The following is a 23,378-nucleotide window of genomic DNA, read 5'->3' as shown; positions in this document are numbered from 1 at the left end:
TTGATTGAGGCGCAAGGCAAAGAGGGACCAAACCCAGCCTAGCATCTTCACCATCCTTGGACCTTTCTGAGAGTACCTCGTCTACATGGCAAATAGATTCCAGAAGCCAAAAAGAGGTACTAAAAACTAATGAGCAGTGAACATTACATAATAGATTTTCTTGCCTTTCTAGAAAATTAGTCAAGCTGGCTTACTTACAATAGTAAAATCAATACAATTGCAGCAGAATCCAGAGAAAGAGTAAAAAGGGGCAAAAGAATTAAATCACATAGCACATTAAAAGTCATAGGAAGCATGGCTTAAAATGCTCAGCAACAGCCACTTGTAACCCTGACTGAGAATAGGTAACATACAATGATAGCCTTAGAGCAGATGAACTGAAACAAATCACACTTCATGTCATTTTGACTAATTCATTCATTGTAATGGGTCTAGTCAACAAACAAATACTATCCCCCAATTGGTAGAGACTACCAATTACCCCTGAAGGGAAGTAAAAGTACACATAAGAAGACCAGATACTTCTGAATTCAATCAAGCCTGTTGATTACTACCAAGTCAATATTCCTGACTTTGAGTTTGAGTATCTGGGAAACCAACAAGCAGAAAGCCAGCATGCACTTATTCCTGCAAGAACATTGGCAGTAACTCATCTTGATCTAATCCACTGAAATGTATTTAAGTGAATGGGAACTTTGTTGTTACCAGATGCTAAAGACCTTCATTTGATCAATGCTTTTAGCGTCAACAGAATACCACGTCAACAATGGAATTCGATGCTCGGTGGTTCAAGTGTGTTCTTAGTGTATGTCTTGGCTGATTAAAAGGAAAAGTTTAATTGCTCACTAGAGTTCAGCCTTTTGGGATACTCACCACCAAAGTTAAAGGAGGATGAGCAAGCTGCTGTACTTACCCACTGTCACTGAAAAGAAATTCCAGATGTGTCATGTGAACTTCCCAGAGTGGGACACTGTAACGCTGAGCCAAGGAGAGGGCTATTTTGTACACATTTTCTTCAAGCGTTCTGGTGAAGGAGGAACAATAAAACACAGAGTAAAAAAGTGGCTTGAAAAGGTTTCTTGATGATAATAAACAGGAAAAATGTTGAAGTCAGAATTTGGCACCTCTATTCCTCCGAGCAGATTTGTATTTTACCTGTTTTCATTACTTCATGAAATAGAGAACAAAGGTGTGTGTGTGTGTGTGGGGGGGGACTCTAGTGCTAATCCAAAGGGCATTATTTATGTACTTTAAGTCAAGCATGAAAACGTCATTAGTTTGATACAGAAAAAAAAGCTGCAGGATGCACAACTAACGATAATCCAAGTCTTTCTAGAGCATAAAGGAGCAGGAACATCTTCTCCCCCAATCCACACCCATCATTCTTCTTACTGATTCCATGAAAGTAAAGGATACCAGACACCATAAAAATGCCAAGTTTGAATAAGATTCTGGACAGACAAGCCACATAGGTCATTTTTTTCTAGTGCCATACATGAATGTACCAGTCTTGTCACTAAGCATTTTGTGAACCATTCTAGTGCAAAGACAGCTCGCTGCTTAAAAGTTCAAAACTAGAATATGCTTTTGTGGAAACAGAACTCTGCATGCACATCTGACCCATCAGAGGTGGCAAGCTACAACATCTGAGGGCAAGTTCAAAGCTCCTTTAGATGCTACTGATTCTGGGATTGTACCTTGAGACAAATGTGTTGGAGGAAAACATCTGAATACACCACAGGAGGTCCTGAGCCAAGAGCTCAAGGGAAGTCAAACAACGATGTTAGCCTTCCTGTTGTATTTATGTATTTTATGCATCACACACACATTGCTTCAGGATCTAGATGGCAAGCCATCCTACAAGTTATTCTACCTCTGAGCAAAGAAAGAAGGCACCCTGCAGAAGAATATTTCTGGCTAACATGTGGAAGCCATTAACATGTAGCCTGGCCTTTAGTACATAATAGAGCCAGTTGGTCAAGGCAATTGAGAGCTGCCCTCTTACATGCATTCTGTCAACTCAGCGTTTTAATATCAGCTTATACAAGTCAAGGCAACACTAATGGAGGGAAGGAATATGGCAGCTCCATTTTATCCCTTTTATGTGACTGTTGACAGTTATCCTGAAATGAAGATTTATGTAGAAATGGGAGGCAGTGCCTTATAACATAGAAATGTTCATAGAAAAGTGAATAGAAATGTTCTAAATAAATAAATGACCCACAGGACCCTTGCAAACTTCAAGAGTGGCTCCAGTTGGCTGTCTTTTTGCAACAAAGCTGAATCAAAACAGTTAGAATTTGGGGCTGTTCAACCTGTACCAGTTCATCCAAAAGTTGTCATTCAAGCCCTCTAAAGTAAAGCATGCCACAAAAGCAACATCATTCCACTGCAAAATCCTGCATCACCAGCTGGAATCAGGTCAAACAGCCCCAGTCTAACTCTTTTGGTTCAGCTTTGTTTGCAGATAGACAGCTGACTGGAAGCATGAAGACAAGCTCCCAAGGGTCCTGCAACTAGCAACACTGTCCTCAACTCTACAATCTACATGGGACCTGTGTGACATTGGTGCATTTGAAGGGCTGCCCAGTTACCAAAGACCCCAAGATTTCAGTTTAAAGTTGCTCATGGCAGTCTGCTCAATGCAACCTGATGCATGATGAATTCATTCCCAAGATGAGTTACATGCAAACTGTCACTACAAGTTAAATGGCACAGCACAACTTTAATCTGAATTCCCTTGTGGACACTCAAATACTGGGTTAATTTGAAAGCTCTGGCATCTAATACTCCATGCTAATCAGGGAACTTACTCTCTAGGTTAATCTATTTTTCCTGTGTAGCAAAAGCCACAGAGAGACTTAAACAAACATGTATAACCAATATATTCCCATTTAGTTTCTGTTGTGATTATTTTTGGACTTTAAGTCCCTCGGGTTCTTTCTTCTTTGCAGAGTGCCATGCACACACAGTAATATTAATATGAGACAAACTGATAATGCTAACAGCTCCAGTATTAATAACACTATTAATATTAACAACATGGGCATTGTTGAAAGAATAGCTATCAGCTAGTGCGGTAAACATTTGGCACCATTCCTGTGAGTCTCTACAAACACTCAACACTGCACATGCACAGTTTGGAAAAATAAGACACAAATGTGACTGATAATTAATATGCCAGAAATGTTACAGATAAAAATAAATGTGACTGTGGGAAAAAAGGTCTGTTTACAGATATTTCAAAAATGCCAAGGGGGTCTCAAGTTCCAATGAAGTGTAAGATTAGCTGCCGGAGCACAAGATAAAAGTCTCTTCACTAATAATGTCCTGTGCATTTATTGATCCACTCAGCTGGACAAAACACTTCATCTGACTAGAATGCATGGAGAGTAAGAGAAAAATCCCATTAACAACAACCTTGCAAAGCAAGTGATGAATAATAAACCTTTCTAAAGGTCAATGCTGCTGAAAATTTACTTTCTTGGTTTGCATTTTAAATATGCCATGTTTAAATATGCCAAGCCAGCATTACTTACTCTGCCAAACCTAATATAGTTTCCCTCTTGTACTGCCCATCTGCTGTAAACCTCTGGACATCCACTCCTTTGCCGAGACCTTGAAGAATCTGAGCCTGGGTGAAGTCCAAGAGCCGCTCATTGTAGTATTGAAGATGCTTGATCAGAGTGGCTATTTCATCAGGCCACTCCGCACAGCCGGACTGGGTAACATGCTTTGTTACCATCTGAATTAATTCTCTGGGGTCAGCCTGTGGAACCAGTTCAAAACACACTGACATTCACCAAAGTCAAGGCAAACTCAATATTTATGGCTGTTCTGATGGAATTTTCAATGACTTAACAAAGCCATTTGTAAAAACAGCCAAAACGCTTACCGTGTCGCTTTGGTTCAGGCTTCAGGCTTTTCTTAGCTCTTTGAGCAATGCATTCTTCCCTTGACTGCTCTTTTCCTCCTCCAGCAAGAGTGAAAAAGCTTTCTGTAGACTTGCAGCTTTTTAGGGTACTTTATGGACAGTTTGAGTTCCCCCACCCCTCCTACTGCACTGTCCACAACATGGACCAACTTACCAGCTTGACCGTATTATGAGATGGCCAAGGGCCAACACCCATATTACCCATCACAGTCCTCAGGTCAGTTAAGCTGCAAGTACAAAGACATACTGTCTCTACTAACTGTACAGAAAGGTGTACAGCAATGCTGAAGCATACCAGACTGCTCTAAACAGGAGAGTAGCCGGTTTCTATCACTGAGACACACTACAGTGCAGCGAGAATCAGATGATTTAAATACAGGCTTCGATGAAGCAAGTGCACATGCAGAGAGGAGTTGTGTCCTGCATCTCCGCATTATTCTAGTCAAATTTCTTTCCCATCGCCCTTTGCTAGACATGTAGGACTTGGGTTCGTCTCTGCACTGAGCCTAACTGGATCACTCAGTTGCTTCCAAATCAGATCTCCCGAAGGCAGTTCTTTCAAGCACGATGAGCATGTATTACTCCAGCCTAATGCTTCAGCACTAGCAAGAAGAAACTAGTAAGCAGAAACCGTAAGATGCAACCAGCGTCTCCTTTGCACCTGGCTCAGAAATGCAGGCGGATGCTGTAGGAGGGATAGAGGCCTTTGTCTCTGTTCTGCAAGCCCCACCTTGCTAATCACATTTTTTCCTATCTTTGTAGGTGGGTAATTTATTTATTTAAAAGGATGCTTTTTACACAGGCTACAAGTAAATCCTTTTGATTATATCAGTAATGTATCTCTCTAAAGTGCAGACAAGCTACCTGAAAGCCTGGAAAACACTGTAGAATGTTAAAAGAGTAAAAAAAATTAATTACAGTTGGAGCTGCTAAACAACAAGTTAATACAACAGGGGCTAATCAAATCAAGGACACCAACACCAGACATATTTGTACTGGAAAATGTTTATCAATATTAACAAAACAAAGAGAGTTTTTTTGCTTTGCATTGCTCATTTTGATGAAAAGGAAATAGATTAAGAGATCCCCAAGGTAGCTCTTAAGAACCGAATCATAGTGAATTTGTGATCAGGTATTCCCAATTCTGATAAGAAGCAACTCAGAAACAATGTCTGGAGGTATCTTACTTTTCTCAAGGGCAGCTTATAATTTAATTGCTTTTGAAACTCAGTGTTAGACAAATGATGAAAAATGAACAGGAAGGACAAGTAAGGGAAACATAATGGTGAGCTGAAGAAAGGAAATTAATTAAAGAGCAATGCACTGTATTAGTTTCTTTGGAAACTGTATTAGTTTCTTTGGAAAAATGTGTAACATTTATAGTTTAAATAGAAATCTAAAGATCCAGCAGTAATAATCTTCAAGTGTGCAGCTGTCATTTCAGGGTAGAGTAAATATGAAGATGTACTTCTTTCCACCAATTTTTTCTTTTGATTGTGTTTTCCTAGTATTTTTAATACACATGAAAAGGCCTTTCCCAAAACATTTACAGCAATGTAGTGGAGTGTTATGCTCATTTTCCAAGCAGGACAGTAAAAATGCAGATCACAAGGGAAGAAAATATATCTCTTAGGTAGTATTTGATGAAAAGATATGTGTACTGGTGGTTCAAACTTCAAAAATATCCAAACCACTTACTCCTATTCCCATTTTCAAAATGACAATTCATGAATATTTAGCTTTCAAAGAAGTCTGGGAGATATTGGAGGACATTCACAAGAAGAAACCAGAGGGGCAATGGTTTTTAGCCTATTCTCATTAGCCTACTGAAATCAAAGTAGATTACATGGGATATACCAGACTGTGGTTTAGTTTGGCATACGGGAAAATGTGGCATTAGCAAGTATTGCATTTTCTAGAAGAATTAATTGGCAAAAACCATTTCCAAAGAACAGAGATTAAAGGATAATGAGTTCTACACTTGCAGTTAAACACACATGGAATGCACCAGGTTGGCAAAGCCCAACGATTATTATCAGCACTGGGTAGCCAGTGTTTTTCTGAAAAAGACTTCCAGAAAGTCCATATACATAGCATGGAGATCACAGCTGTCATCCACTGTTTCATCCCAGAGCTATTTCCTCTGCACCTGGAGGTAGTACAGAGCCATCATGTTACTGATAAGCTCATCTATGTAGATAGTCATCAACACATCCTCTGGGAGAGAATTCTATTCCTCAACTTCTTGTGACATGAAAGAAGTGCTCTTTTGTGTCTTTTCTGAACCTACTGACAAGAGATCTAATATTATGAGAAGAATTCTCTTTCTGTATACCATTCATTAGATTTGTGGATCCCTGTCATGACTCATTTAGTTGCCTTTTAAAAGATCACCTGAAAATACTTTTCCAAGGTACACTTGCTGGCCACTTTCCTTTCCCAGTTCTAGGGGAGCATCCTTAAAACAGGGCAGCCACAACCCTATTTAGTAGTCACATTCAGAGATAGCCTTCTTTGTCTCCAGGTCTTTGTACGGTTAATAATTCTACCTTTAGCAATGCCTCTGCCAATTTACCTGGGACAAAAATCGAGCTGACCAGTTTCTAATTTCCTGGATAGTTTGCTATGGGACTCCTTTTAAAACACCCTGAAATATTGGCTGTAATTACACTGCACAATAAAATAATGCACAGTTCATGATAATGATTGAAGAATAGAAAGAACCCTTTAAAAATCTCACTCCTCAGTGATATTAATTAAAAGAACATAATCTATTCTGGCACACATTGTGTTAAGCAGTTGTCTCTTTTATAGAATGAGATATAAAATGGCAATATGAAACTTGGCTGGAATAAGCTATATCTGCTCCTGTTGTGGGCTTAATATGCACTAAATTTATAGCATCATTTTTATACTGCATATTAATGAACAAACAAAATTCTGAAACTGACCCTGTAAAGGGGATGGCATTTGTCCTTGAAACATGGTTCCAAATGAGCATAGATCTGCAGGCTATAGTAATAACTTGCCAGCTGGAGAGATAAAGCAGAAGGAGATTGTTTTTCAAAGCACTTGTTGGCATCAACGACCTAGGAGGAAATAGGAGAGAATTAACTTAGCTATAATAACATTACAATGGCAAGCACACCACGTCTTTGGTAGCTTCTCTTGAATGTTGATATATGGATGTTGATGCCAAAGGATATACTCTGTTCAGAGCAGATGTGGACAGCGGCAGTTTTTAAAACAATGTTTAAATGTTACAGTATTTATATACTTCTTTGCCTCCAAGGAGTTCCAGAGTTTCCCATCTGACATCCACTTGTGAGCTAAGCTAGGCTGTGATACAGTGATTGGGTTCACATGTCACAAGCAAATCCCCTGGCTCTCACTGCTCAGTCACTTCCTCTGCAGACTGCAGGAGCTAGACAGTGCTGTGCCCCTGGATTGCTGACCAAGAGATCTGACCCTAGAATGGTGAGCTGCTGAGAACAAGACAACCCAGAGTTGGAACCCAGGGTTTGCTGTTGTATCTCTGCCAATAGCCCACCATTCCAGGTTTAGACATTACAGAAAACCCAGGGATGGAACATTGTTAACATTGTTAACAATATTTACTTATTTATCTGGCCAGGGCGACTTCTTTTCTTTTCTTTTCTTTTTTCTTTTCTTTTCTTTTCTAACTTCTTTTATATCGTTTATTTTTTATTCATTTTATATTATTAATTTTAATTTTAGATTGTTATTTTTGTATTGTATTTTATTGTGTTGTAAGCCGCCCCGAGGCTTTGGCAAGGGGCGGCATAGAAATGTTATAATAATAATAATAATAATAATAATAATAATAATAATAATAATAATAATAAGAAGCAGCACAGGAGGAGCAGGTGAGCACACTGTCCTGCTGCCACTTGTTCACAACTACCCAGAGCTTAAACAAACATAGGTAGCCATGAATTGGAACATAGACTTCCCAGTAAGCTTTATGGCTTGACAGGACATCAAAATCCTTGGGCACAAGTCTAGCATTCAAGCCATTAATCACCTGCCTTAAAGCTTCTCTAAAAGGGGATAAAAAGTGGCATGATTTATTCCTAATCTGCCTGTGTACTAAGTAATATCCTTTAGAAGGAGCTTACCCATCCCTACTTTACATCTCTCCATAAATGAAATCTTTAAAAATATAAGCTACCATCAGTGGTGATCCTTCCCCTGAAGGTTGGGATTTAATTTGAAAAATAAAGTAAAAATAAGCAGGAAGACTTGTGGACTGGCTTCATATCAATCATTGCCCATTTATGTCCCACGCAACAGAAACCTACTTGATATCTTCAGTTATATACTGACTTTAGTCATATGGTTTATGTCATATGAATAATCTGCTTAGGTGATTCAGAGTGATTCATAAACTACATATACAATATCAGTCACCCAAAAAGACCAGCACTCATTTCACAGGGAATGCAAAAGGTTCTGTGTAAGAATATGCATGATGATCTGTCTGTGTGAAGGTCCCGTATGCATGCATGAGGTCTAAGCTATCTTTTCAAAGCTTTAAGTGCCGAGACTTAAAGGAAGCATGGCTTCAGAGATTGTAACTACCTGCAGGTATGTCCAACTAACCTTTTCAGTACACGTGCTAGTTGCACTAGGATGACTGGTAGACTGAAAAGGCTCAAGCAAATTATGTCTAAACAGAAAGGGTTGTTTCTTTCCCCACCAACCCTCTCCAAAACAGCTGTTGATGTTTCTACAAAATATGCCAATACAGAAAATCAGCTTCCGGTTGACTTGATGATACTGAGCTCAGGTCCCAAGGGGACCTGGATTCAGACTCAAACCCAGTCAGACATTCATAAATAAATAAATAAATAAATAAATAAATAAATAAATAAATAAGCATGTCCAGCTGTAAACCTACCTGTGGTAATGCAAGTAAGTAGGCCAGTGCTAAAGTCATATCATTTGGCAAAGCTTCACTGGCCAGCTGTAAAAGGACTGCAAAACAGAAAGAGCAATAAAGAGCAAGTTTAACTCTTGACCCCTCTGCCCTTCATGCATCCTAAGTTTGGCATTTTTCTCACTCACCATATTTTATTAGATTCTAGATTTCACTGTCCTGCACACATTCAATTAAGCGCTAATCAGTGGATCACAAAAACAGATAACGTGTAATTAAACTGCAAGACTGCTGTAGCTTAAATTCCAGTCAAAGTGTTTTATGCATTAGCAAAACAAGATGAAATAGTGTCGTAGCAGATGTTAAACTGAACAGCTGAAATATCCCTCATGCTGATTTACAGCACCTAAACTTGCTGGCTATAAAACCAAAGCAACACTATAAGTTATGAACATTTAGGAAAACAGGAAGCACAATAGCATGAAATATGTTGTTTCCTACAGTCTGAACATCTGTATTTCTTATCACCTGCTTCTCATGTAACACCAGTAGATTATTAATCAACTTTTTATCATGAAGAAGAGAGCAGCAAACATCTCACCATTTTACAAGCCATTGTTATACGTGAGTATCTGGAAACCCCTCACTCCCAGCAGGTCAAAATCGTGAGCATTCCTCAACCGAGGAAAGGCACTAAGGAACACCAACCCTAGCTTCTAAGCTTTGTTGGACACAGAGAGAGCTGCCTTAAGCCAGTTCAGAGCCCTGTCCATGCAGCTTGCTGATATCTGCCCCAACTGTTGCTGGCTCTCCAGCCTTTCTGACAGGGCTCTTTTCCTGTTTTGCCTGGAGATGCTGAGAGCTGAGCAGGGGCCTTTCATGCACAGCACCTAGCCAGGCTCCTTCCCAGGGCTGGTTACATGCAGCTAGTAAATAAAATGGTTACCAAATGCCCATCAAGGTACAACTGCAGTGATTTTATTGTGGAGTGATCAGAGAAAAACAACAACAACAACTGGACATAACAGTAACATCTCATACTGTCTTTCAGCAACATCATTTTGCCATTGTTCTACCCCTGTGCTAGAGCTTGGTAGAACCCATGGCTCTTATGGAGATACTGGAAGGCTCCAGTGTTTCTGACCAGCTGCTAATCAAAAAGGCTCACAGTACAATGCACAAGGCAAAGTCTTATATGCTACCTTCACGAAATATCACTTCCTTTGATGGAAGGGCAAGAGCTCACTGAGAGAACACAAGCTCTGAACACAAAAGGTCCAGGTTAAATCCTCCAGGCAGGGCTGGAAAAATTCCTGCTTGAAACCCTAGAAAGCTGCTGTCAGTTAGCATGGACCAGGGTGTAGCTAGACAGATTAACTCTCTGACAAGAATAGTGTGCTCCATTCATTTGGTTCAACAGCTGTCTCATAATGTCCCCCATCCTTGGCAAAACTTCAAATAACACAAGGAAGTTCCAAGTCCAAGCACATGCTTGCAGCTCTGTGAAAAACAGCTCTTAAAAGGACACACACACAAATTGGGAGTGCTGGGTTTATTCGCCGCCACCCGGTCACTTTTGAGACCCAAATTCACCAAGTGGCTCTTCATTTTGTGAAGTTCAGAGTTAAACATAAGCTGAGCGTATGAATTTATTTCAAAAAGCATGTGCTCACATTCAACAGTGCAATCTTGTGTGAGTTTACTCAGAGGTAAATCCCATTGTGTTCTTTACACAATGTGTTCTTTATCCCATTACTTTTGTGATCTATTTCAGATTGCGGCCTGTGTTTCTACAGTACTTCGACTGCAGGGGAGGACCCATTGCTCAATGAAAAGTGAAGGCCCCAGAAGGCCCCAGATTCCATCCCTGGCATCTCCAATTAGGGCTAAGAAAGAATCCTGCCTAAAATCCTAAAAAGTGACAACCAGTCAGTGTTGAAAACACTGGGCTAGACAGCCCAGTCCCTTGATGTTGTATAAAGCAACTTCCTCTGCTCCTAACGATTCCATATCTAGCCTACTCCTAACATTATATGAAAGCAAACACACATCTTAGCATTGCTACAGAGAGCCTAAAATGAGGAACACAACACATTCCTGATGATCCCAGCAAAGTCAAATTCAAAGGAAAGCCCTGCTACTGACTTCAAGTGAAGGTGCACAGTCCTCCCACTTGAATTTGATGTATGTACATGGATAAATTCCTCAAATGCATTATGGAACAGCTACAATTTATGTGCTGGTTCTGTTGGTGTTGGTCCAGCAGCTCCACCGGAGCTACCTGCTCTGTGATGGGATCCCATAATTAAAGCCCACCCTTCTGGTGCAGAAGCATCAGTGCAGCAGCCCTCGTGCCTTCCAGTTCTGCTCTGGAGGGCTTGTGAACCTGCTGGAGCAGAGCTGCGATGTGCACAGGGGGCTGTCGCACACAGAAGAGGACAAGGAAACCCTGCAATGCTGGTGGCATCGCTTCTGCTGGTGGAGGGACAATGCTGGATCCCACCCAGTGTCTAATGGAATAAGTTTGCTGTTAAGAAATTGGTATAAAGAAATAATTTTAATTTCAAATCTATATTCAGAATGTGAACAGCATCCATAGCAGAAGACAAATGACATAATGACAGCTTAACTGTGTCCAAAGAGCCACCAATATTATTTTTCTTCTTTATTTCAGCAATCAAGTTTGATTTCTCCTTCCCTAAAATATTTCAAAAATTCTTAAGCTGGGAAATATATTGTTGCAGAGTTCATACCTCTGTGCGCCATTGAAGAGAAAGTCATAAGAAAAACCATTTGTTCAATAATTTTCGAATTTGTCATTAAGCTTAGGTGACACTGACCAAACTCATGCTACTCCAGCAAATATTAGCTACAGTAATTGATTCAGACATCTTTCATAAAGGCAGGTGGCCATTTGTCTGTGTGTATTGCTATACATTTTAATTGGGCATTTGGCTTACGCTCTGTTATTATTCTACTGGCAAAATACCCGTCGTTATGACATGGACTGGTGTTATTCATCCACAGCAGGTGGGGACAGCTTTACTGCACTCAGCAGATGCATCCACTCACCCCAGCGCACAAGAATAAGCAAGAATTAGGATGCCTCTCTCACTGATTTTGCCTGCCACCCTAGCAGCTTGGTGCTGCGGTAAGCCCCCCATGAGATTCCAGGTCTGGTATCCTGTGGTAAGAGACAGCCACAAGTTACAAGCCTTACAGAGCCTTTCCATACTTGGCTTTCAGACTTATTTGGACTCTTCAGAGAAAAACCTTATTAACAACAAGGTATGTGTTCTTCAAAGCGATACAATAAGATTATCTTTTGACTAGATATAAAAACACTAGGTTCTTGTCAGTCTCCTGCCCCCCCTCATCTCTTTTTCTAGTGCATGGTGGGTCAGTGACGCTGCATTCCTTCCATTTCCTTTGACAAGTCTATGGACATAGAACTGGGATTTTTCCTTATAAAACATAATGCTAGTGGTTTACAGATTATTATAGATCGGTTAACATAGTACAGCAGTTGCATGATGGAATAATTCTGTTGAGTTCATGAGGTGAAGCCTAAATGACAGGGAGGAAAACTTGTAGACCCCCAGATGTTTAGGCCTATAACACCCATCATCCCTCACCATCACCTGTGTAGACTAGGGGTGATGCAAGTTATAGGCCAAAACATCTGGAGTGCCATTAGTTGCCCACCCTGTTATATGGGCTGTAGTGATAACAAAATGACATTTTGCTATTCTAAGGCCAATGCAATATTATATTTGCAGAACATTTCGTAAAAGTCCCTATCACAGTTGTTTTTTCTGTTCTGCACATAATTAATCTCTGGATTTGCTTCTTCTTTTTTTGTGATTATCATAGATGACAGGTCACACAGTGACATTCTGCATGCCTAAAAACAGCAGTTTCCTCAAGTGCTTAGTCAATGGTGATTGATTTTCCCGGAGAACCAATGTTCTTAACACCACAAGTAACATTTATCTACATAAGATAGAGTCAGTTATAAATGAGTGGGCTTGGACAAATGTCCATATGGGTACAATTGTGTAAACAGAATTAATTAGTGTGATTTTTCTCTTTTACTAAGCATGTCTGAATAAACACCTTTCTAAAACTGATCAACAATAACTGGTGGAGTTTTTTTTAATGTCATTACAGTTCTACATTTACAAATGTATTATTTATTAGGAGTGTTTAGAAATATATCGCAAGCCTATTGCTTACCTGCTCTATTTCTTCAGAGATGCCTAGCTAGACTTGGGACTGTTATGCAATCTAGTTAATAAGTAAAGGTTTGGGGTGGGGGAAAGCAGGGGGTTCATTTATTATACTGGAATTACCATCATTTGTTATGGTAGAGCTTCCTATGGCAAATAGTGTTTCGCTAAGTCTAGATATGGAAGCATCTCAAGCTGAGATCTGCACAAGCTTCATAGCCATATGTTCTACCCTCATCCCACTCCTTGCCTCCTCGCTTCTCCCATGGCCCAAGACTGTCTGAGCAAATTAACTAGTTCCCTGGTACAACCAAACCAGGAAACTTGCTGTTACCAGGTTTGGAAGAGAAACCAACTTCAAGTCAATTATAGTGCTATTGTATCATAAATGTACATCACCCTTCCATACAGGTACAAACAAATATGCACACAGTTTACCTTCTGTGACAGGAAACCGATCCTGCCCTTCACTTCTAGTTTCTGCAAGTTTTCCTGTCCGCAGCAATACCTCTGCAAAACTTTCCGAAGGGCTGTGCTGGTATGAGGTATAAGTAACTTCATTCTGCAGAACAGAACATTTAAGTAGTATGACTATTTATAACTAAGTTTGCTGTATGTGTGCTTTTCCTATTCTTCTCCTTAATTATGGTTAGAACTGTTAGACCTGCCTAAACACCCACTAACCTCTCAGTTTGGTGTTAATCAGTCTGATTCACTGACAATCTAACTGGGATTATTATTTAACTACAATACTCAATCTTAACTTTTAGCCTCAACCACTTTTTTCTATAAAACGTTTTTGCTAGGAACTTTGAAAACTGATAATCACATCTCTAAACTTACATCTGCAAGGTATGGATTATCGATCAGAGCTTCATAAAATGGATGGCAGCCTTGCTTTTCTATTGCTGCATTTGCTCCAGCAGTCCCTTTTAATACATCTCCAAATTCTTGATCCTTTGTGAACAAAACACAGACATTAGAATTATGCCATCTTTTACATTTCATCTTACCGTAAAAGAGAGAGTATACCCATATTTCTGCATATGTGTCTACCATCCACTTCATTTCAGTAGTGATGGATAAGAATCCGAGGTACGACACTGAAGACAGAATACATGTTTGGTGGTCACATGCATCACATTTGTCTATATAGGCTTCTTGTAGAAAGCCGCTGCTGAAAATAAAGTGAGTTTACAGAAGGGCGAACCTAGGTATGTTCAGATGGAGAAGATCCTTTCTTCTCCATCCAGATATGCATAGCAGTGCATGCTAAATTAGTAAGGCTGAATGGCTGAAGAGCTAAGGAATGGGTATTCCTTACATGTAATGGCCGAAGGTAAGTTAGTGACTTCTTCCACCACTGTCGATCACTGACAGCATGCAGCACGGCTTTTGTGGTCAGAGTTGTATTGGAAAGAACCTTCATGGTTTTAGCTGTGGTCCACTGCAGTAGGTCAGCAGATTGACTGGAAGAAATGCTGGTAGCTACCTGTGAGGTTATGCAACACACAAGCCAGAAGCATTAAAAACAAGCTGCCAAACCCTGTGATTTTTCAACAGGCTTCCAAAGCACCATAATAATGGGGCCAATTTCAGGCACCACACACCTTGCAAGTATATTTTGATAAAAGGCAACATACATGTGTGCGTGCTTCATGCACAGACATTGAATTGAGCACTACAAGTATTTTTAACACTACATTTCTCATTCAAATTATACAAACATTGCAATTAATAGCCATTATACTGAACACTGCTGTAATAGTTCTGATTATGCATTAGCACTAAACGTCTAAGGAAGCAATGTATGTATTAGAAATTGGCTAACAGATCTTAGTAACTGATGAAATTATTGGAGGTTTGCTTCGATCCTAATGATTGGGAGGAAAAAGTATAACATAAAGCTACAAAGTACTCAAAGTGCAAATGTTTCATTCCCAGTTTCTTGCATTTGTTAGAGCTGGCATCAGAACTCCAAACAAGTATGGCAATAATCAATTCAACCTAAATTTTATTCAAGGGTTGGTAACAAGCATGTATTTGCCTAGACCGGACCAGACCAGACCAGACCTTCCCAGTCTCTTTGTTTTTCAGTTGGTTATGGAATTCTCTATTGCAGCCTGGATGCTGTTCTAACAAAGGACATTTGTCCTACTAAAGCATTTTCATTAGGAGGCTCAGATGAATGGGCTATTAGCTCCCAAGGAAGATGCTGACCATAAGTAATAGCATCCATAGAAGTCTGTGAAGTCCCTCTAAAGAGTCCCTGTTAACACTACCTCCACACAGGTCCAGTCAGCGAAGGACAAGATGGCATCCCCTCCCATTCTACGCATTGCACTGGCAGATAAATCAGTCTTCCACACTGATGATGGGACAATGCTCTCCAGTGAACTTGAAGGCAGTGACAAAGTAGGTGACAGAGTGGACTGCAAGGCACACACCCTGTGGCTGCCTTCCAGCACCTGCTGTCTAAGGAAATTGCCCCACCCTGCCTAGTGGTAAGGCTAGCTCTGTCTCCACACACACCCCTACTAAAATATGTGTGTCTGTTTTTTCCAAAGGACTATACAAACTGCAAACAAAGGATAAAAATCAACATAATAATTCTTACGTTTGAAACAAATGGTACTTAGGTTGATCATGACTAATTTCTCATTTCTTTAATTGAGTCTACTCTAACTAGGACTTACATTGGATTTTTACAAAAAATTACATTATGGTTGAGTTCTCACAACATGGCAACCACCCTACAAGTAAGCTGTGCAGTCTGGATTGTTCACAGAACACACAGCGTGGCCAACAGACAATCGAAATTACTATAGAATGTGCCCAGCTCCTTTCCCCCATTCCAGTCCTCCATGTCCTGGGTAGCAGAGCCTAACAATTATTCTACCTAGCAAATTTGAGCATCTTTTCCCTCTTTTCTGGGAGAGGGACAGACAGGTATCATAGATGCATATCTCCTTGCCCGCCCACAAATGCTCATATTTGTTAAGCTGAAAGAGAAGAAACTTTCTTCTGACAGCCATCATAAGAAAGCCCTTATGAAAAGGGGGTGGATGTAGATCCCACCTTTTCAGTCTATTTAGAGGCTCAGAGGAGAATGGAAAAGCTGAAGAGGATTGAGAACAGTCATAGGTATGCACTTGCGCTATTGTGCAGGACCATTTAAAAATGCATTAATTGTGCCTTTTGGTGGAATCAGGGATCGCTGCTGCGAAGTGGGGAAGAGGCTGCCACTGGTGGCAGCAGGGCTGGGATCACCAAGAGTGGCAGGAGGTTCTGCTGCTCTTGCCAAGTGGTCCACTCACCTTCTGGGATTGGTCTCCCAGGTTCAGATGACGTGGCAACCCATTGTTGGTTCAGCAACCTCTGCAAAAAGCTATGGGTTGTGAAGAGGGCTTGTTGCAAAAACCAACCAACCAACCAACCAAACCACACACACACAAACATACACAGTCTGGGATGGGATGACCCTGTGTCATGTGATCCCAATTTATGTCTAATACTGCCATGGTGCTGCTGCAGCTGGAACCATCATGAGCAGAACTGGAAATTATGGCTTCCAGAATGGTACAAGTCTCTAGAAGTTGCACAAGGCCGCAATGCAGACTTGCCTTATTCCTGAAGTGGCAGCTGCGTGTTGCTTCTTGGGCCCAAGGCCACTTTTCCATGGTGCCAGTGGGAATTCCCACTACTGTAATGGGCACAGAGCGGGCAGGCTGCCATCAGGGGATACTGCCCCTATCAGCAGCACATGATGGAGGATAATGCTATCAAGGAGCATAAGGCTATCAGTGGCTTCTAGTGATAGTGGGTCTCTATTGCCTCCAGCATCCAGCACTGTGCCGCTCAACACCAGTAGCTCAGGAATATAGGCAGGAGGTTGCTGCAGCAGTCATGTCCTGCTTGTGGGAGTCCTATTAGGGCAAAAGTATCTGTGGGAACACAGTGCTGGACCACATAGGCCTTTGGTCTGATCTAGCAAGGCTCTTAAGTTCACTAAAATGAACAGCAAGTAATCAGCCAAATGTTTCTCCAATCGACCTCTTTATATGTGGAAGAGACCAAGGCTACACAGGATCTCTCCATCCAATGGGAATGCAAGCACCGCCTCTCGCAAGCACTGTCTTCTGCAATGTGCCAGATTGGACTGAAATATCATGTGACTTGACCTCAAATAACAAACGGGGTATCATGGGGGGGGGGAGGATCAGTTCCTTTGGAAAGCACAGGAATATACCTGTTGCCAGGTGTACAAGTGTATATTGGAAGATGGATTTTGAGAAGCAAATGCCTGAATGAGATAACACATTTCAGCTAATTTTCTTTTCCTCTCCTATTTCACTAATTTGGATAAGAAAGTTACATGTTAAGTGTTAAAGAAATAATAAATGATTATGATGATTTAGAGCTCAGAAATTATAGGGTAGAAAGACATTAACTAAAATGTGCCATTATACTGATTTTTTAAAAGAAAAAACAACATTTCTATATGCAACAGAATGCCTGTGTGTGAAGCTTTCAGTTATTAATAATAGAAAAGATATAAAGAGAAGACCTCCTGCCAACCACTGAATAATCATTTGGAAATTTTAGTTCTCACTGCTCTAACTGAAGGGACTGCATGCTGAGCAAAATATGGCAGAACTTCCTCAATACTTAGAAAATAAGCAGCAAAAAGATGACATGAACTGTATTTAAGGAAAGAAAAAAGCAGAAAAATTATCTTGGAGATCATGTTATATTCATTTTTAAAGTAATGGTTGCAGAAAAATGAGGTTTCATTCCCTTGATGTTTTTGTACAGCTTGGGCAGTAGCACAAAAAAGTCATGCTGAGTCAAAACATGCTCCTTAACTGAACCCCGAATAGCAACCCTGGTGCCCTCCATTGTGCCACTGCAATTCACAGTGGCAAACAAGACTCTAAAAAAGATGATTGCAACACTCTGTAGTAGTTTGTCGCAAATGTTCCTGATTTTTTATTTGGGGAAGGGGTGGGTCATCACTAAATTGGCAGTGGTCATGGAAGCATACAAATGAACAAACCATCAATATCACAAATTCATGTTAGCAGCCCATGATGTCCACCCTTACCTTGATCAAGTTTAGCTCAACACATTTTGGGTTATATCTTTAATCAGATCTTGCTCTGTGACCACTGTCATAGCAAATCCAATGCCATTGGACAAAATGCATTGTAAGAAGGTCACTAACACCCTGCTTTTCCCAGGCTCCCTCCAATCACTAGGCTCCTTCCTTTAAGGTCCTGGAATAGCTCTTGCTCTCTTCTACATCATTTGTTGCCCTTTGCTCTTCTGTCTGCTCTGCCACTCTCCAGATAGATAGATAAACATTATTGCAGTCAAAGACCAGCTCCATTCAACCACTCTCCAGAAACAACTTAAGGTGACAGCAACTTTTTCTAGCATACACAAAACGAATTTGGACCAAAGAATGTTCTGGGTGGGTCTGTAAGGTCTGTAGGGCAGTGAGTGGTTCAATTCATTACCAGAAACACCTTCTGAATCCGAGGTTATTTGTTTTGGCCCAGGAAGGGGGATGTGAGAGAGATCCACAACTTCGTACAAGTGCAAATGTCGAAGAATCCAGTCCATGGATTCTTCGGCAGACTAGCTTCTTTGAGTCATGCAGATTCTACAGACCTTCATGTTATTTTTTTTCCTGTAATCCTATGCAAATTTAGTTTTTAGAAAAATACAGCCTCCCCCATTTTTTCAGCTGATAGGCTAAAGTGTGACCATATGCATTTTTTGTTATGTGAATTTACACATTTTTTGTTGTGTGACTTTACACATTGTGAAAATGTATATGAATGCATCTGTGCAAAATTTGATTCCATCAGTGAGCAGATTATGGAATGAAAGGTGACTGATATTCCTCAAAATGTAGACAGAACAGATTTAACAAGGTCTGCAAATGCCGCACGAAGAAGCAACAGGCACACTTTTTATATCCAAATAAAGCAGGTTCTGAATTATTCAGTGTCAATTTAATTACTTAGTACTCAGTGCAGCTCTCACATTGCAAATTTTGGGGGGTCTTGGCAAAAGGCTCCCAGTGCCTGACAATAGCAAACATAACTATTCCAGGTAGTCTCCTGTTTTAAGGTCTATTAAACAGCCATCTTTATAAGATGACAGACCAACCTTAGTAAACCCGTAAGACAATTTACCAAAAGAAGAAAAATGTCACAAGTTTATTCCCTCACCACAGCCCAACACGTTCATTTATAAGGCTGTGTGAACTGTCTCACTCACTGTTCTCTTATATTCATTACATTATAAAGAAGAAAAGCTGCCATTTTTACAAATAAAGTATTTGCAAGCAAGCATTTGTGAAAATAAAAGGAAACATGCACTCAAGGGCAGTGGCTGCATTCTGCTACTTGTAAGGGTCTTCGTGCATTAATGAGATCATGCAAAGTAATTACATCTCCATATTACGATATCCTATAAATAAAATCCTTGTTTTTACAAAAGATACAGTGGTATTGAGCAGATTAAGCCTAAAGCCAGTGCCCATTTATGTCTCATGATTTATTGTAGTTATTAGTTTTGCCATTAACGAACAACGCACCATCATATGGCAAAGCATTATGTTTTAAACTTATACTATTGGCTATAATATTCTAAATACGTTTGGCTAATCAAGAGTTTAATGGCTTATAAAGAGGCTAATTTTTATTTTTGCCAAAGTATCTCCAAATTAGATTCAGAAATTATTTCTATGGATAACCTCGGTCAAGATTAAACACAAGGAAAGAGGTATTAAAGAAAGATTCTGCCCCTTCTCTATTACTTTGAAAGTTTTCTTCAAAAGTATTCCTTTCATACACAACAGGCCACACAGCAAGCATAACATAACCCCCTTTTGCCACCTATATATGGTCCACAGATTATTTGCTTCCCATGGTTTTGAAAACACAGTTTCAGCTACTGGGTGGCTTGCCCTTCAATGCTTGGGTAAAAACTTATATCATGTTTAGATAAAAGCCTCGCCTAACCGGCATAGTCAGGTTGGGTGGCATGGAGCCTTAGGATGTGGTTCCTCTTCTCTCTCCAGAATAAAGGTATGAAAACCATTTCATTTTGGACCAAACCAAAAGTAGCTACCTGATCACTTATTTGTGAGTAATCCATGGGGACATGGAGTGTTCTGTGATCAAATGAATATTGTTAGGATCAACTAAATGGACTTGAGGTGGATTCAATATGGATAGCCAATGCTAATGTCTGTCTGATATTGATGAAGCAGCTGTAATTATGGTAAGGCAGAAGAAGATGCACCACATCAAATGTCATGGAATTTGCAACGGAAGCCTAAATGTACTCAAGCACTGGCCCTTTGCCCCTGGCCTCCTGAAATATTTATTTGGTGCCTGCCCCCCACAACTACAACCCACCTTAGAAAATCTAAAAAAGCACTTAACTGATAACTGGAAGGTCTCAGAAGATCATGAACAGTGTGACTGCTGTGGTTACAAACTGGCATACAACATAATTTGGGGAAACATGACAATCCTGTCAAGAAGGGAAGGTTTATTTTTCTGGGAAAGGGCTTAAAGAGCCCTGTTCAGTCTTTAGGATTATGTGTGTAAAACATTTCAAGGCTGCTGTGTAGGATCAAACCCTCCCAAGGCACCTTTCGAAATATACATTCAAAGTATAAATAACACAGAAAAGAAGAAGAATTCACCCACACGTTGGAGGGAAAGGTCTGAGGAAGGGAGCATTCTATAAGGCCCACATAGAGTGGGGGCCCTCAAAAATGCAGAGCAGGGCTCTAGGGCACAGCTCCCCTCCTCAGACCTTACCTCACCAGTGGGCATGGGGCTAACAGCATGGCCCTGCTGCTTAGCTCTCCCACACTGCAACTGCATGGCCCTAATGCCTGAACAGGGCTTAGGTCAGTACAAGCTGTATTTATTTATTTTATTTATTTATTAAAACATTTCTATGCCGCCCCTTGCCGAAGCCTCAGGGCGGCTCACAACACAAAATAAAATACAAAAGGCATTCCAGACTCTGAGGGAAGAGTCTCTGAAGACATTCAAAGTGAAGACAGTCTTCAGTAGCAAGGTGACTGAAAAATGCTGATAAGAAAGCCAAAAAGGAGAAACTGAAAAATGGGAGAAGAATGCTCTGGGAAAAAGGGCAGAGAGAAGGAAGAAGCCACTGAATAATTAGGAACCTTCTTTCCATCTGAGGACCAGTGACCAACCTAACTATAAATATGAAATGCAAGCAGACATAGTTCGGTGTTCTAACCCCCATCCTTCCCAATACAGACACTTACTTCTACAGGAGTCTCTATTTTGATTCCATCTGGTGATCTGGAGGTATTTATGTTCTCCCCCTTTTCAGAAGGCCGTATCTGGTAGTTGACTGCTTGGTAAAGAATCTAAAGAGGAAGGAACAATATATCTCTTAAATTATCCATTTTGTTCAATCTATAAAATGTATAAGCCACTCGTATTTAGCAATTATTTGAATTCAACCAGCCCCATCTCAGGTGTGATGTTTTTGCTTTTCAAACCAAAAGAAATAAACAAAGCAGCATCTATGCATTTATCTAGGTATAAACAGACATCTAGGACAGACCATGCCAAACAGATGGTAGGTCAGAGACCGTGCAGTCCTTACAAAAAAAAACAAATAAGTTGAAAGAAGCTGGGGATGGGGAACCTTGTGAAATTCATTCCGTGCCTATCAAGGGAATAAAGGCAAAGTGTGAAATTCATGCAGAAGGTAAGAACAGAACAAGCCAAACACCAGGAAGGATTATAATGGATTATACAGATGGAAACACATCACTATCACTGATAGCAAGCAACTCAGTTTCAGAAATACAGACAGGTACAGCATCTCAACTAGGCAAAACAGAATTAAAACTGCATGATGCTAAGGCCTATCCCAGCAACCAGTTCTTGCATTTTTGTTGGACAGGGACTGTTTGTCTTGGGGTCACTGCACTGGTCAGCACTCAAACCACAATATGGTATTGCCAGGAAAACAGATTCTCCTTATTTGACCAGAGGCTACTAATTGTATTATACTAATACAATTGGACTATACTAATACAATGGGGGATGCTGAAAGTTCTAGGGCTTTTCCTCCTGCCTAAACATACACAGGATTGAGCCTTAACAGATTTAAGGTAATACTGAAAAGAATAATTATGATGAATTAATATTTATTAGAAAAACGTTATGACTCATTTCTGAAATGCAATGCTTACGCAAGCAACAGGTTAAAGAACACATGATCAAGTGGGCTCAAAATATAGGTTAAAATATCCCAGAGGAAATTTGTAGAAATGTTTGGAGGAGAATTCATCTTTTTCCCTCAAAAGCAACATTGTTAAATCACTAGCAAACTGATGTGATATTGTTTTAACACCAGACTTCGTAAAATTGCTAAAAACAACTCCCTTTTTTGGAAGTAAAAGGAGAAAACAGGAGGCTTATCCATGGTATAAGTGTTTTTTAATTAAAAAAAACCCTAAAAGTGATAAATAGACATTAATAAATTAATTTTTTTTGTCTTTTGAGTTTTATTAGTAAATTAGTGAGGAATTTGTATTTATATATTTGCTGCTGCTAGGATATTACATGGTAAGCACTGAGATCACCAAAGTTTTCTTGTCTGATAGACTGTTATGAGAAAATGTCAGACCTAGCAGTGATGGTTTAATTAATTCGCCATATTAGGAAAAAAGAGAACAGAGAAGGGTGGAATACCTTCACAGAAAGCTGAAAATGTACTGATGATCATTAGCAAAAATAAATTAATTTATCCTAATAGCAACTATTTTTAATTCAGGACTCTTGCTTAAAGGAATATATTAATGAACTCTGGCACTGTACTTTTTATTTTCCATTTCATTGTAGTATTTTTGTTTTCCTGAAGCTATTTTTGTGAGATCCTTTGGAATAAGGTGTGAATTCTGCAGATTCTATACAAGAAAATGAATTGGTGTTATGCTGATTTTAATTTTAGAAAAAAAGGAACTTTGTTCAAGGAGAAAAACAAAACTGCATATAAAGTTATGGCTGAACATTACTAGTAAGGCATTCTGATTAAAGCAATATTTCAGTGGAACAGGGATGTGGCCATACAGGCAGTCCCCAGGTTACAAATTAATTCCATTCCTGAGAAAATGGAAATCTGCCTTCAAGTCAAATTTGTATGCAAGTTGGATCACATATAGTCACCCTTCCACATTTGCAGGGGTTAGGGATGCAAGACCCCCTTGAAAGTGGAAAAACCACAGATATCCCTAGCT

The 23,378-nt window shown here is 40.0% G+C and overlaps 1 protein-coding gene across 4 annotated transcripts in view; it reads right to left on the bottom strand.

Moving 5' to 3' along the window:
- The window catches only part of NBAS (NBAS subunit of NRZ tethering complex), a 176,744-nt gene that overhangs the window by 51,781 nt on the left and 101,585 nt on the right, over nucleotides 1-23,378 (bottom strand). For 3 of the 4 annotated variants that reach the window (XM_044417865.1, XM_044417835.1, XM_044417856.1), the window contains exons 35-42: nucleotides 21,390-21,494; nucleotides 14,388-14,555; nucleotides 13,907-14,020; nucleotides 13,502-13,625; nucleotides 8,856-8,932; nucleotides 6,886-7,023; nucleotides 3,540-3,769; nucleotides 914-1,024 (exon numbers count right to left, since the gene is read on the bottom strand). In XM_044417865.1, coding sequence (XP_044273800.1) covers nucleotides 914-1,024; nucleotides 3,540-3,769; nucleotides 6,886-7,023; nucleotides 8,856-8,932; nucleotides 13,502-13,625; nucleotides 13,907-14,020; nucleotides 14,388-14,555; nucleotides 21,390-21,494 — 1,067 coding nt within the window. The remainder of the gene's footprint in view (nucleotides 1-913; nucleotides 1,025-3,539; nucleotides 3,770-6,885; nucleotides 7,024-8,855; nucleotides 8,933-13,501; nucleotides 13,626-13,906; nucleotides 14,021-14,387; nucleotides 14,556-21,389; nucleotides 21,495-23,378) is intronic. The other variant, XM_044417846.1, reaches the window with a different exon arrangement.

The sequence above is a fragment of the Varanus komodoensis genome, unplaced genomic scaffold (genome assembly GCF_004798865.1).
Source record: "Varanus komodoensis strain SLA01 unplaced genomic scaffold, ASM479886v1 scaffold10, whole genome shotgun sequence".
Classification (NCBI taxonomy): Eukaryota; Metazoa; Chordata; class Lepidosauria; order Squamata; family Varanidae; genus Varanus; species Varanus komodoensis.
Note: the sequence above shows the minus strand (reverse complement) of the source record. Positions and strands in the feature narration are given on the sequence as shown.